Here is a 13,855-nt window from a genome sequence, read left to right on the forward strand (position 1 = left end):
CTGGGAACTTCCCCAGAAGCAGAAATATGTGCCTCTGTTCCTCTCCATTCTTTGTCCTAATATCATGGAAACAAATAAGAATCAGAGGTGTACTTGAAACTGTTTTGAGAATGGAGTTATCTCTCCACACCCTTACTGAGAAACCAGGAGGACCTTCTGTCTGTGTCTTTTTGATTACTGGTTAAACAAGGAGTGCTTGCATTCTACTTGTTTGTACAGATGCAGGCAAGAGAAAGACTAGGATTGCAGTGTTGCCCTTGTGTGTTTGTATATGTGTATATATGTAGGTGGAGGGTGAATTTTAGGAAATGTTTCTGGGGGCAAGATCTTAGAAGAAACAATAATTAACTCTTTTCTTTTCCTAAATTTTAGCTAGAATCAGAAGATACCAGATGACATGTAATGAGAGAAAAAGAAACAAGAGATGTAATGTGCTCACAAAGTTGAGAGGTTAGAGCTGAAGATCTATGTTCAAAAGTGACATAGGTGGTAAAATTTAAAACTTACAAATGGGTAAAATGTTCAGAGGTCTAAAGTAGTAAGTGGGAAATGGCCAATGATAAATAGGTATTATGGTCAGGCTCTGTGTGTGTGTGTGTGAGAGAGAGAGAAAGAGCGCGCGAGCACAAAATACTGAGTACCTGTGGTGTCAACTATTGTATCAATTCTATGAAGTAGATATTGGTAGCAAGATAGCTCCATTTTTCAGAATGAAGATAATGAAGACCCAGAGAGGTTAAGCAACATGTCTGAGTCACACAATTAGAAAGTGGTAGCATCTGGCATTGAATTCACATTTCTGTCAACTACTATCCCTTCTGGGCTTCCCCAGTGGCTTAGTAGGTAAAGAATCTGCCTGCCATGCAGGAGACTCAGGTTCAATCCCTGGGTCAGCAAGACCCCTTGGAGTAGGAAAATGGCAACCCGCTCCAGTATTCTTGCCTGAAAAATCCCATGGACAGAGAAGCCTGGAAGGCTAGTCCAAAGGGTCACAAAGAATTGGACACACAACCAAACACACATCAGCACTATCCCTTCTACTCTACCTTACTGCCTGAAATAGAGGCATTTAAAGCTTATCTTTGGCCTTCCCTGGTGGCTCAGTGGTAAAAAATCCACCCGCCGATGCAGAAGATGTGAGTTTGATCCCTCAGTTGGGAAGAGACCCTGGAGAAGAAAATGGCAGTCCACTCCAGTCTTCTCGTCTGGGAAACCCATGGATGGAGGAGCCCAGTGTGCTACAGTCCATGGGTCACAAAGAGTCAGACATGACTCAGTGACTAACGAAGCTTATTTTTAAAGGGCTTCCTGGCTTTCTCAGAACCAACTAAACTCCTCTTTCTGAGAAGATATTCCTTAACAGTCCCTCTTTTTCCTTTGCTTCCCACCTCTTGTACAATTCATTCCTTTGTAAATTTACATTTGTAACTGTAGTGACTTAATAATAATGCTTATATTTGGATATTCCTGTGTTTTCAGATCACTGAGAGAACATAAGGATATGAAAGAAATATAGAGTAAATCAGTGAGTCTACAGAGTTAGTGAACCCATGGACTGAGTATTTATTGGTTGTTGCTTGGGGATAGTTGCTTGGGATGGTTCTCCATTCCTGTTTGCTTTTTTTCCCCCCTTACTTCCTCCTCCTTCAACTTTTTCAGCTCTACAAGTGGCTGTTGGATTGCCCTTTTTTCTTATCCTTTTGTGTCTCTATTTGCTTCCATTGGGGAATTTTTCTCCCTGCGTTCAGGAGAAGAATAAATTGGCACCCAAGCCGGACTTCTTTGGACATAGAGGTGCACCCATGGTAGGTCTGAGCAAGAAGAATGTGGGTGAGTAAATGTGTGCATGGGTGTAGAGGGCCCATCAGATCCTCAGAACCCCCTGGAGAAGTAAAGGGGTTGACTTGAGATGACAAGAATAAGTAATTAATTGTAGAGGTTGGACTTGAACTCACCTAATTCTCAGTCCATTTCTCTTTATTGTGTCCAGTGACATTGCCTCAGATGAGCAGAGTCCCTGAATCAGATTTGGTAGACAAGATTGTAGGCAGGTTCTTTGAACAAAGAGCCGAGGGAACCAAATTTTGCTTTCTAAAGTCCTTTCTTACTGGGCCCCGTCACTACCCTAAAAGGGATATCAGCAGAAAAGACTGTGAAATTAAAGGCCTAATGTCCTTTTCTTCCACAGCTGGGGCCTGAGAATACCATCATGTCCTTTGAGAAGGCTGTTGAACATGGGGCCTATGGACTGGAGAGTGATGTACATATAAGGTAGGAAAGAAGGGACCAGGGCGGGAGGAGAAAAGACCAGTGGATGACTCTAGTCTGGCCCAAGCTGTAGAGAGGGCAAGCCCTGGGAAGTTTCTCCCTTATTAACCTGGTACATCTGTAGATAACATACATAAATCACTTCTCCTTTACAAACCACATATCTGCACCCCTACATTCTCAATCACAGACTCATAAATCACACACTCTATATAGTCTCCACAAATAGCTCACATTTGTGTCCCCTGCCAACATGCTTACAACTTGTCCCCATGCCCTACCTTAGCAATCTATTTAATTAATTAGTTAGCATTCCCTGGACACCTACTATATCCTTCTTTTGAGTGCAAGGGAGGGGCAGATGAGTGAGATAGAGTTCTGTCCAAGAGCTGTTCCCAGCCAGTGAAGGAGACATGGCATGTTTACAAAGAACCTTATTCCTTTTATGGATCTTAACATTTTAAATAACATTTTCCAGGGCCTTTGAATAATACTTAGGCATTTTAGTTAAATGCTTTAGATGTTTTCAACTGCAATTATGCATTTAATGTGTTTTCTTTTTTAGGTACTGCAGTTTCAGTCTTTTCAGACTACTTGAGTAATTCTTACAAATCTAACACATTAAATGTATAACTATATACATTGTTTGATATATTTCAAATCCTTTTATAAATGAGATGTGAACTTATAATCACAAATCTAGATCAGTTACTCAATTTCATATTTTAAATTGGATTTACAAAGGTAACCTTTCCAAATTGCCTTAAAAATAATTTTACTTAAAATTTACTTAAAATGCCAAATACCCAAAGATTCAAGTACAAATATTAATAACATGTATGCTTTTTTGGAAATACATATATTTAATTCTTCATTTCTCTACTTTGAAATGTACCTACTCACCAAGAAGACAATTAGGTCATTGAGGTTGCTTTGCCAAGTAAATATTTTGTGTTGGCCTCATTTTTTCAATTAAAATTTTTTGAAGTAAAATACAAAACATTAAATTTACTATGCTTACTATTCTAAGATGTATGTATCAGTGGTATTTTACATGTTTTTAATGTTGCGGAAACTTCAGCCAACTATCTCTGTGACTTCTTTTCATCTTGTTAAAGCTTTAGACCCACTAATCAATGACGCCCCATTCCCTCCTCCCCCACCCCCCAGCCCCTAGAAACTCCATTGTACTTTTCTGTCTCCATGATTTTGTCTATATTTTAGGTACCTCATATAAATGTATAATTCATATAGTATGTGATTTTTTTTGTGACTGGCATGTCTGTCAGTCTTGTAGTCTTCAAGTTCATTCATATTTTATTTCAAAATTGCCATCCTAAAAGGATGAATAATATTCTACCATATATATATATATATATATATATATATATATATATACACATATATATATACACTTGCATTTTGCTTTCATCAGTTTTGACATTTGGGTTGGTTTTACATTTTAGTTATAGTTAATAATGCTGCTTTGAACATGGGTTTATAAATATCTATTTGAGACTGCTTTCAGTTCTTTGGGGTATATGTCCAGAAAGGGAATTGCTGGTTTATAATGATAATTCTCTTTTTAATTTTTTGAAGGACTGTCCTAGAGTTTTCCACAGTAGTTGCATCATTGTATGTCCCCACTTACAGTGTAGAAGTCTACTAATTTCTCCACATCTTTGCCAACAGTAGTTGTTTTATGTTCTTTTGGTGGGAGCCATCTAATGGATGTGAAGTATGATATTTCATTATAATTTTGATTTGCATTTCCCTAGTGATAAGTAATGTTGACTATATTTTCCTATACTCACTGTCTATCTATAATCTTTGGAGAAATGTCTATTCAAGTCCTTTGGCCATTTTTGAATTTTTTGTTTTTTAGTTTACTGAATTTCATTAAAAAAAATTGAAATACAGTTGATTTATATTGCTGTGTTACTTTCGGGTGTACAGCAAAGTGATTCAGACCTCTCTCTCTCTCTCTGTCCTTTTTCAGATTCTTTTCTAGGGTTGTATTTTTTTGCTGTTGAGTTTTAGAAGTTCTCTCTATATTTTGGATATTAATCACTTACCAGATATTTAACTTGAAAATATTTTCCCATTCTGTAGATTGCTTTTTTACTCTATTGATATTGCCTTTTTATGCACAAAATGTTAAATATTAATGAAGGCCAATTAGTTTATTTACATTGTTGCCTGTATCTTTATTTTCATATCCAAGAAATCATTGCCAAATCATTGCCAAATATATTTTCCCCTGTATTTTCTACTAAGAGAGATACATTGTTTTAGTTTTTACATTTAGTTCTTTGATCCGTTTTGAGTTTTTGTATATGATGTTAGGCAGTGGTCCAGTTTTGTTCTTTTCATGTGAATATCCAGCACCATTTGTTGAAAAGATTGTTTTTTTTTTTTCTCTCTGTTGAATGGTCTTGCCACCCTTGCTGAAAGTCATTTGACCATATATGCAAGGGTTTATATCTGGACTATGTTCTGTTCCTTGTCTGTTTGTCTTTATTTCAGTACCCTACTGTTTTGATTACTGTAGGTTTGTAATAAGTTTTTAATCAAGAAGTGTTAGTACTCTAGTTTTGTTTTTCTTTTTTAAGATTGTTTTGGTTTGTGATTCCATATGAATTTTAGGATGACTTTTTCTTTCTTCAAAAAATGTCATTGGAGGCCAAGATAATAAGACAGTAGGATAACCATGAGCTTGTCTGCTTCCATGGGCACACAAGAACTGCAACTACTTACAGAGAAACTATCCATGAGAATGACCTGAAGACTAGCAGAAAAGATTTTCTACAAATAAAGATATAAGGAAGGAACCACAGTGAGACAGATAGGAGGGGCAGTGATTTGGTATAGTTAAGACTTTATACCCCAGGGTAGGTATAATGCAAATATAAGTATTATCACAGAGGTTCTTCCCAAGGAGTGAGGAGTTTGAGCCTTACACTGGGATTCCCACCTCAGAGGTCTTGCACTGGGAAGATGAACCCGAAGAGCATTTCACTTTGGGTGAGTAGGGTTTACTTTTGGGAGAGCCAGAGAGCTGTGGGAAATAGAGACTCCATACTTAAATAGAAAACACAAATGTTCACACACTTGTGAGATTCAGGGCAGAATCAGTGATTTGAAAGAATCTTTGGTCAGACTCACTTGATGATCTTTGAGAACCATCTGGAGAGACAGGAGGTAGTTGAAACTCATCATGGACACATAGACACTGGCAGCAGTGGTGCTAGAGAAGACTCTTGAGAGTCCCTTATACTGGCCAAGAGATCAAACCAGTCAATCCTAAAGAAAATCAACCCTGAATATTCATTGGAAGGACTGATACTGAAGCTGAAGCTCCAGTACTTTGGGCACCTGATGCAAAGAGTTGGCTCATTGGAAAAGACCCTGATTCTGGGAAAGATTGAAGGCAGAAGGAGAAGAGAGTGACAGAGGTTGAGAGGGTTGGATGGCATCACTGATGCAATTGACATGAACTTGGGCAAACTCCAGGAGATGATGAGGTACAGGGAAGCCTGGCATGTTGCAGTCCATGGAGTCGTGACAAACCGGCCGTGACTTGGTGACTAAACAACAATCAGAGACTTCTGATACAACCTTAAGCATACTAACATTCACATTTGGGAGGGGGTTCTCATAATGAGAAGCCCTTAAGAAGGAAATGGAAGCCTACTCCAGTATTCTTGCCTGGGAAATCCCATGGATAGAGGAGACTGGCAAGCTATAGTTCCTGGGGTAGCAAAGAGTCAGACATGGTTTAGTGATTAAACAGCAAGTAGCAGCAGCAGAAAGAGGGGAGAGAAGGTGTGCAGAGAATATATTTGGAGACATAATAGCTGAAAACTTTCCTAACCTTGAAAAGGAAACAGACATCCAAGTCAAAGAAGGACAGAGAATACCGAACAGCTCAAACCCAAAGAAGTTCACACCAAGACAAGTTGTAATTGAAATGGCAAAAGTTAAAGAGAAAATCTTAAAAGCAGCAAGGGAAAAGCAAAATGTTATGTACAAAGGAATTCCTATAAGATTTTGAGCCAAGTTTTTGGCAGAAACTATGCAGGCCATGAAGGTCAATTATTTAAAATAATAAACAGGAAAAATCTATAACCAGGAATGCTCTACAAGCTTCTCACTCACATTTGAAGGTTAAATAAAGTTTGATCCAACCAGTCAGTCCTAAAGGAAATCAGTCCTGAATATTCATTGGAAGCTGAAACTCCAATTCTTTGGCCACCTGATGTGAAGAACTGACTCATTGGAAAAGACCCTGATGCTGGGAAAGATTGAAGACGGGAGGAGAAGGGGACAACAGAGGATGAGATAGTTGGATGGCATCACCAACTCAGTGGACATGAGTGTGAGTAAGCTCCTGGAGTTGGTGTTGGACAGGGAAGCCTGGCGTGCTGCAGTCCATGGGGTCACAAAGAGTCAGACACAACTGAGTGACTGAATTGAACTGAAGGCTAAAAGAATTCAGCTCCATGAAACCAGCTTTACCAGAAATGTTAAAGGGACTTCTCTAAATGGAAAAGGCCACAACTAGAAATAGAAAAATTTGAAAGGAAAAAGTTCATTGGTAAAGGCAAATACACAGACGATCATTCACTTATAAAGCTAGTAGGAAGGTTGCAAGGTAAAAGTAAGAAAGTCATCTATGTCCACAATAAGTAGTTAAGGGATGCACAAAATAAGAAGATGTAAAATAATTATGTCAGGCCAGACATCTTGTGGCTGTGTTGTGCTTGTGAGCCCTGTAGGACCAGGAAGGACCGATTACTGTATGGGGAGAAGGCCAACAGTGGCTTGAGGAAGGTCTTAGCCCTTCTGCACTTATGTCTGGCAGAGCTGATTTGGGACAGTGAGGGAATCCTTCCCAGTCACTAGGATAATCAGCTGGTTGGCCACACCTTTGAGTACACAGCAAGATATTGAGAAGTCAGATGAAAAGCCCAGACTGTGGTGTTGAAACAGATTAATAAGGAACTTAATGATTTAGCCCATGAGCCTTCAGCAGTGTTTTTTTCAGGTCCATTTGGTGCAGATACATTTCCTTGGCAAGCCGCAGTTATGGCACCTAATGACAGCCCGTATGAAGGTGGCATATTCTTTTCACCAATTGATTTTCCTACAGAATGCCCCTTCAAACCACTTACCATTGCATTTACAACAGGAATTTATCATCCAAATATTAAAAGTAATGGCAGCATTTGTCTCCTAAGATCACAGTGGTCTCCCATTTTAGCTATATATATATATATATATATATATATATATATATATATATATATATATACACACATATATATATAATATATATCTAAATATATAAGCAGCATCACATTCCATTAAATTTCACTAAAAAGCAGCAGCATACCTCTTCTTTTCAAATGCAAATCAAACATTCTCCATGACAGATTACATGCTAGGCCATAAAACAAGCCTCAGTAAGTTTAAGAACACTGAAATTATATCATACCTCTCTCTCAACCACAGTGCTATAAGCTTATAAATCAATTAGAAGGAAAAAAACCTGGAAAACATACAAACATGTGGAGGCTGAAGAATGATACTAAACAACCAATGAGTCACTGAAGAAATCAAAGAAGAGAAAAATAATACTTTGAAGCAAAATGAAAAAACAGTGATCCAAAATTTATGCAATGCGGCAAAAGCAGTTTTAAGACAAGTTTGTGGTACTACAAGCCAACCTTAGGAAACAAAAATAACATAACCTTACACCTAAAATTATTAGAAAAAGAAGATCAAACAAAACTCAAAAGTTCAGTTCAGTCGCTCAGTTGTGTCCAACTCTTTGTGATCCCATGAATCGCAGCATGCCAGGCCTCCCTGTCCATCACCAACTCCCGGAGTCCATCGAGTCAGTGATGCCATCCAGTCTTCTCATCCTCTGTTGTCCCCTTCTCCTCCTGCCCCCAATCCCTCCCAGCATCAAAGTCTTTTCCAGTGAGTCAATACTTCGCATGAGGTGGTCAGAGTACTGAAGTTTCAGCTTTAGCATCATTCCTTCCAAAGAAATCCCAGGGTTAATCTCTTTCAGAATGGACTGGTTGGATCTCCTTGCAGTCTAAGGGACTCTCAAGAGTCTTCTCCAACACCACAGTTCAAAAGCATCAATTCTTCGGAGCTCAGCCCTTTTCACAGTCCAACTCTCACATCTGTACATGACTACTGGAAAAACCATAGCCTTGCCTAGATGGACCTTAGTCAGCAAGGTAATGTCTCTGCTTTTGAATATGCTATCTAGGATGGTCATAACTTTTCTTCCAAGGAGCAAGCGTTTTTTAATTTCATGGCTGCAGTCACCATCTGCAGTGATTTTGGAGCCCAAAACAATAAAGTTTGACACTGTTTCCACTGTTTCCCCATCTATTTCCCATGAAGTGATGGGACTGGATGCCATGATCTTCGTTTTCTGAATGTTGAGTTTTAAGCCAACTTTTTCACTCTCCTCTTTCACTTTCATCAAGAGGCTTTTTAGTTCCTCTTCACTTTCTGCCATAAGGGTGGTGTCATCTGCATATCTGAGGTGATTGATATTTCTCCTGGCAGTCTCAATTCCAGCTTGTGTTTCTTCCAGTCCAGCATTTCTCATGAGGTACTCTGCATACATGTTAAATAAGCAGGGTGACAATATACAGCCTTGACGTACTCCTTTTTCTATTTGGAACTAGTCTGTTGTTCCGTGTCCAGTTCTAACTGTTGCTTCCTGACCTGCATACAGATTTCTCAAGAGGCAGGTCAGGAGGTCTGGTATTCCCATATCTCTCAGAATTTTACACAGTTGATTGTGATCCATACAGTCAAAGGCTTTGGCATAATCAAGAAAGCAGAAATACATGTTTTTCTGGAACTCTCTTGCTTTTTCCATGATCCAGCTGATGTTGGCAGTTTGATCTCTGGTTCCTCTGGTTCCTTTTCTAAAACCAGCTTGAACATCAGGAGGTTCATGGTTCATGTATTGCTGAAGCCTGGCTTGGAGAATTTTGAGCATTACTTTACTAGCATGTGAGACGAGTGCAGTTGTGCGGTAGTTTGAGCATTCTTTGGCATTGCCTTTCTTTGGAATTGGAATGAAAACTGACCTTTTCCAGTCCTGTGGCCACTGCTGAGTTTTCCAAATTTGTTGGCATATTGAGTGCAGCACTTTCACAGCATCATCTTTCAGGATCTGAAATAGCTCAACTGGAATTCCATCACCTCCACTAGCTTTGTTTTTAGTGATGCTTTCTAAGGCCCACTTGACTTCACATTCCAGGATGTCTGGCTCTAGATGAGTGCTCACACCATCATGATTATCTGGGTCGTGAAGATCTTTTTGGTACAGTTCTTCTGTGTATTCTTAACATCTCTTCTTAATATCTTCTGCTTTGTCAGGTCCATACCATTTCTGTCCTTTATTGAGCCCATCTTTGCATGAAATGTTCCCTTGGTATCTCTAATTTTCTTGAAGAGTTCTCTAGTCTTTCCCATTCTGTTGTTTTCCTCTATTTCTTTGCATTGATTGCTGAAGAAGGCTTTCTTATCTCTTCTTGCTATTTTTTGGAACTCTGCATTCAGATGCTTATATCTTTCCTTTTCTCCTTTGCTTTTCACTTCTCTTCTTTTCACAGCTATTTGCAAGGCCTCCCCAGACCGCCGTTTTGCTTTTTTGCATTTCTTTTCCATGGGGATGGTCTTGATCCCTGTCTCCTGTACAATGTCATGAACCTCATTCCATAGTTCATCAGGCACTCTATCTATCAGATCTAGTCCCTTAAATCTATTTCTCACTTCCACTGTATAATCATAAGGGATTTCATAAAGCTGAGAGCAGAAACAAGTAAAAGAGACATCATAAAGCAATGGAAATGATCACTGAAAGTATGAACTGGTTCTTTGAAAGGAGATGCAAGATTGTTAAACCTTTAGCCTAATTCTTCAAGAAAAAAAAAAAAGAGACCTAAATCAATAACAGAGAAGGCAATGACACCCCACTCCAGTACTCTTGCCTGGAAACTCCCATAGACGGAGGAGCCTGGTAGGCTGCAGTCCATGGGGTCGCTGAGAGTTGGACACAACTCAGTGACTTCACTTTCACTTTTCACTTTCATATATTGGAGAAGGAAATGGCAACCCACTCCAGTGTTCTTGCCTGGAGAATCCCAGGGACAGCAGAGCCCGGTGGGCTGCTGTCTATGGGGTTGCACAGAGTCGGACACGACTGAAGTGAGTTAGCAGCAGCAGCAGCAAATCAATAAAGTCAGAAATGAATAAGGGAAACTTAACAACGAACAGCACAAAAATAGAAAGGAGCATAAGAGATTGCTATAGACCTATCAATGACTCTTTAATGAATTTGGTAAAGTCTCAGTCTATGGAATTAATGCACAGAAATATATTGCATTTCTATATACGAAAAGAACTATCAGAAAGAGAAAATAATCCCATTCACAATGACATAAAAAAGAGTAGAATACCTGCAAACAAATCTTACTAAGGAGCTAAAACATCTGTACTTTGAAAACTGCAAGACACAATAAATGAAACTGCAGATAATGGAGAAGTATAGAAAGATACACCATGCTCATGGACTGGAAGAATTAATATTGTTAAAATGACCATACCAACCAGATGAAATCTACAGATTCAGTGAAATCTCTATTAAAATGTCAATGGAATTTTTCACAGATCTAGAACAAATAATTCCAAAATTTTTATGGGAACACAGAAAACCTCTGAGTACCCAAAATAGTCTTAAGATAGAAGACTTCCTTCAAAGTATACTGTAGAGCTACAGTAATCAAAACAGGATGATGTAGGCACAAAAACACACATAAATCAGTGGAATAGGATAGAGAGCCCAGAAATGAGTCCATAGTAATATGGGCAGTTAGTATATATCCATGGAGACTAAAATATGCAATGGGGAAAGGAAAGACTCTTCAAAAAATGGTGTTGGGACAACTGTACCACTTTCTCACACCATATACAAAATAAACTCAAAATGAATTAAAGTCTTATGTGTAAGATCATAAAACATAAACTTGTAGAAGAAAATATTGGTAATGTACTCTTTGACTTAAGTCTTAGAATTTTGAAGGGAGGTCTGTTTTATTAGGCTAAGGAAACATAAGCAAAAGTAAATGAGACAACATCAAATGAAAAAAGCTCTTCCTCAGTGAAGGAAACAACAAATTGAAAAAGCTGTGTACTGAATGGGAGAAGATATTTGCAAATGACATATCTGACAAGTGATTAATATCTTAAAGAATATAAAGAACTCATACAAGTCAGCATCAAAGAAATGACCAATTAAAAAATGGACAAAGGACCTGAATAGACATTTTTTTAAAGGAGACATTCATGTGGCCAACAGACATATGGAAAGATGCTCTATATCACTAATCAATAGGGAAATGCAGATCAAAACCACAATGAGATATCCCCTCACACATGTCAGAATGGCTATTAACAAAAAGATAACAAATTATAAATATTGGCAAGGATGTGGAGAGAAAGTATCTCTTGTGTACTGTTGATGAGAATGTAAATTGGTACAGGCACTGTGGAGAACAATATGGAAGTTCCTAAATAAATTAAACATATAAATACCGTATATTCTAGCAATTCCACTTCTAGTTGTATATCTGAAGAAAATGAAAACACCAGTTTGAAAAGATATATACCCCACTGTGTTCACTGTAGTAGCATTATGTACAACATTCAAGATAAAGAAGCAACCTAAGTACCCATCAGTAGGTGATTGGATAAAGAAGAAATAATGTATGTAAATATGCAGTATTTCTCAGCCATAAACAGAATGAAACTAGCCATTTGTGACAACACGTTTGTACCTAGAGATATTATGCCAAGTGAAATAAGTCAGAGAATGACAAGTACTGTAAAATTTCATTTATATGTCAAACCTAAAACAAATGAACAATCATAACCAAATAGAAACAGAGTTAGTTATAGATGCAGAGAACAAACAGATGGTTGCCAGAAGGGATGAGGTTTGTGGAGAGGAGAGAAATAGGTGAAAGACCTTAAGAGGTACAAGCTTTCAGTTACAAAATGAATCACAGATATGAAATGCACAGTGTGGGGAATATAATAGTGTAATATCTTTGGTGACAGATGACAACTAGGCTTAATGGTGATCATTGTTAAATGTTCAGAAATATCAAATTACTGTGTAGTGCACCAGGAATTAATATAGTTGTAGTTCAGTTATTCTTCAATTATACTTCAAAAGCAAGCAAGCAAACAAAAACCAAACAAACTCATAGAAAAGGAGGTCAGATTTGTGACTCGAGACAGTGACTAGATTTGTGACTCAGAGACAGGAGGGGTGAAATTGGTGAAATGAGATGAAGTACAGTCTTTCAGTTACAAGACAAATAAATATAGGGATGTAATATGTAACATGCTAAAGATAATTAAGGAAAATATTTTTTCATTTTCTTAATGTTGTATCTAGTGTTTCTTTGATGGCTCAGTGATAAAGAAGCCACCTGCCAATGCAGGAGACGTGGGTTTGATCCTTGGGTTGGGAAGATCCCCAGGAGAAGGAAATGATCACCCACTCCAGTATTCTTGCCTTGGAAACTATGGACTGAGAGGAGCCTGGCGGGCTATAGTCCATGGGGTTGCAAAAGAGTTGAACATGATTTAGTGACTAAACAACAACATCATCAATATTGTATCTGAATGAGATGATGGATGTTCACTAAACCTAGTATAATCATATTGTGATGGATGTAAGTCAAATAATTATGTTGTATGCCTTAATCTTTTACAGTGCTGTATGTAAAGTATATTTCAATAAAACTAGGGGGAAATCACTGAGATTTTGATAGGAATTGCGTGAATCTTCTCATTGCTTTGGTTAATAGTAACATATTAACAATGTTAGTTTTTTCAATCCATAAACATAAGATGTGTTTACATTTATCTGTCTTCCTCCACTTCTTTCAGAAATATTTTCTCATTTTCATTGCATGAATCTTTGGCCTCCTTTGTTTAAGTTCATTCTTTTAAGTATTTTATTCTTTTTGATGCCATTTTAAATGAAACTGTTTTTGTGATTTCTGTAATTAGTGATCAGAGTGGAGATTTCTTATATTTGGAGTATAGGATTTCTCTTTGACACCCTGAGTCTTAACATGCTTTGCAAGTTACTTCATGAACCTGTACAGATATTCTTTGTTCTTAGTGTGTAGAAATGCAGCTGATTTTTGGCTGTTTCCTTGGTATTGCTGTTTTGTAAAATTTATTTATTCTGTTTCTTTTTGTTACGGAAATTTTAGGCTTTTCTGCATGTAAGAGTTTTTGTTGTTCAGTCATTGTCATGTCTGATTCTTTGTGACCCTGAGGACAGCAGCTCACCAGGCTTCCCTATCCTTTACTATCTCCCAGAATTTGCTCAAATTCGTGTGCATTGAGTCGGTGATGGTATCTAATCGTCTCATCTCTGCTGCCCTCTTCTCTTTTTGCCTTCAGTCTTTCCCAGCATCAGATTTTTTTTCTAGTGAGTTGGCTCTTTGTATCAAGTGGCCAAAGTATT

At 38.0% G+C, this 13,855-nt stretch overlaps 1 protein-coding gene across 1 annotated transcript in view; it reads left to right on the forward strand.

The window, feature by feature from the left end:
• LOC138426405 (glycerophosphodiester phosphodiesterase domain-containing protein 4-like) overlaps window positions 1–13,855 on the forward strand; it is a 169,486-nt gene that overhangs the window by 43,328 nt on the left and 112,303 nt on the right. The window contains exons 6-8 of the mRNA XM_069564919.1: window positions 373–450; window positions 1,660–1,805; window positions 2,189–2,271. Of these exons, the coding sequence (XP_069421020.1) occupies window positions 373–450; window positions 1,660–1,805; window positions 2,189–2,271 (307 nt within the window). The remainder of the gene's footprint in view (window positions 1–372; window positions 451–1,659; window positions 1,806–2,188; window positions 2,272–13,855) is intronic.

This window comes from Ovis canadensis, chromosome 21, assembly GCF_042477335.2.
Source record: "Ovis canadensis isolate MfBH-ARS-UI-01 breed Bighorn chromosome 21, ARS-UI_OviCan_v2, whole genome shotgun sequence".
NCBI lineage: Eukaryota > Metazoa > Chordata > Mammalia > Artiodactyla > Bovidae > Ovis > Ovis canadensis.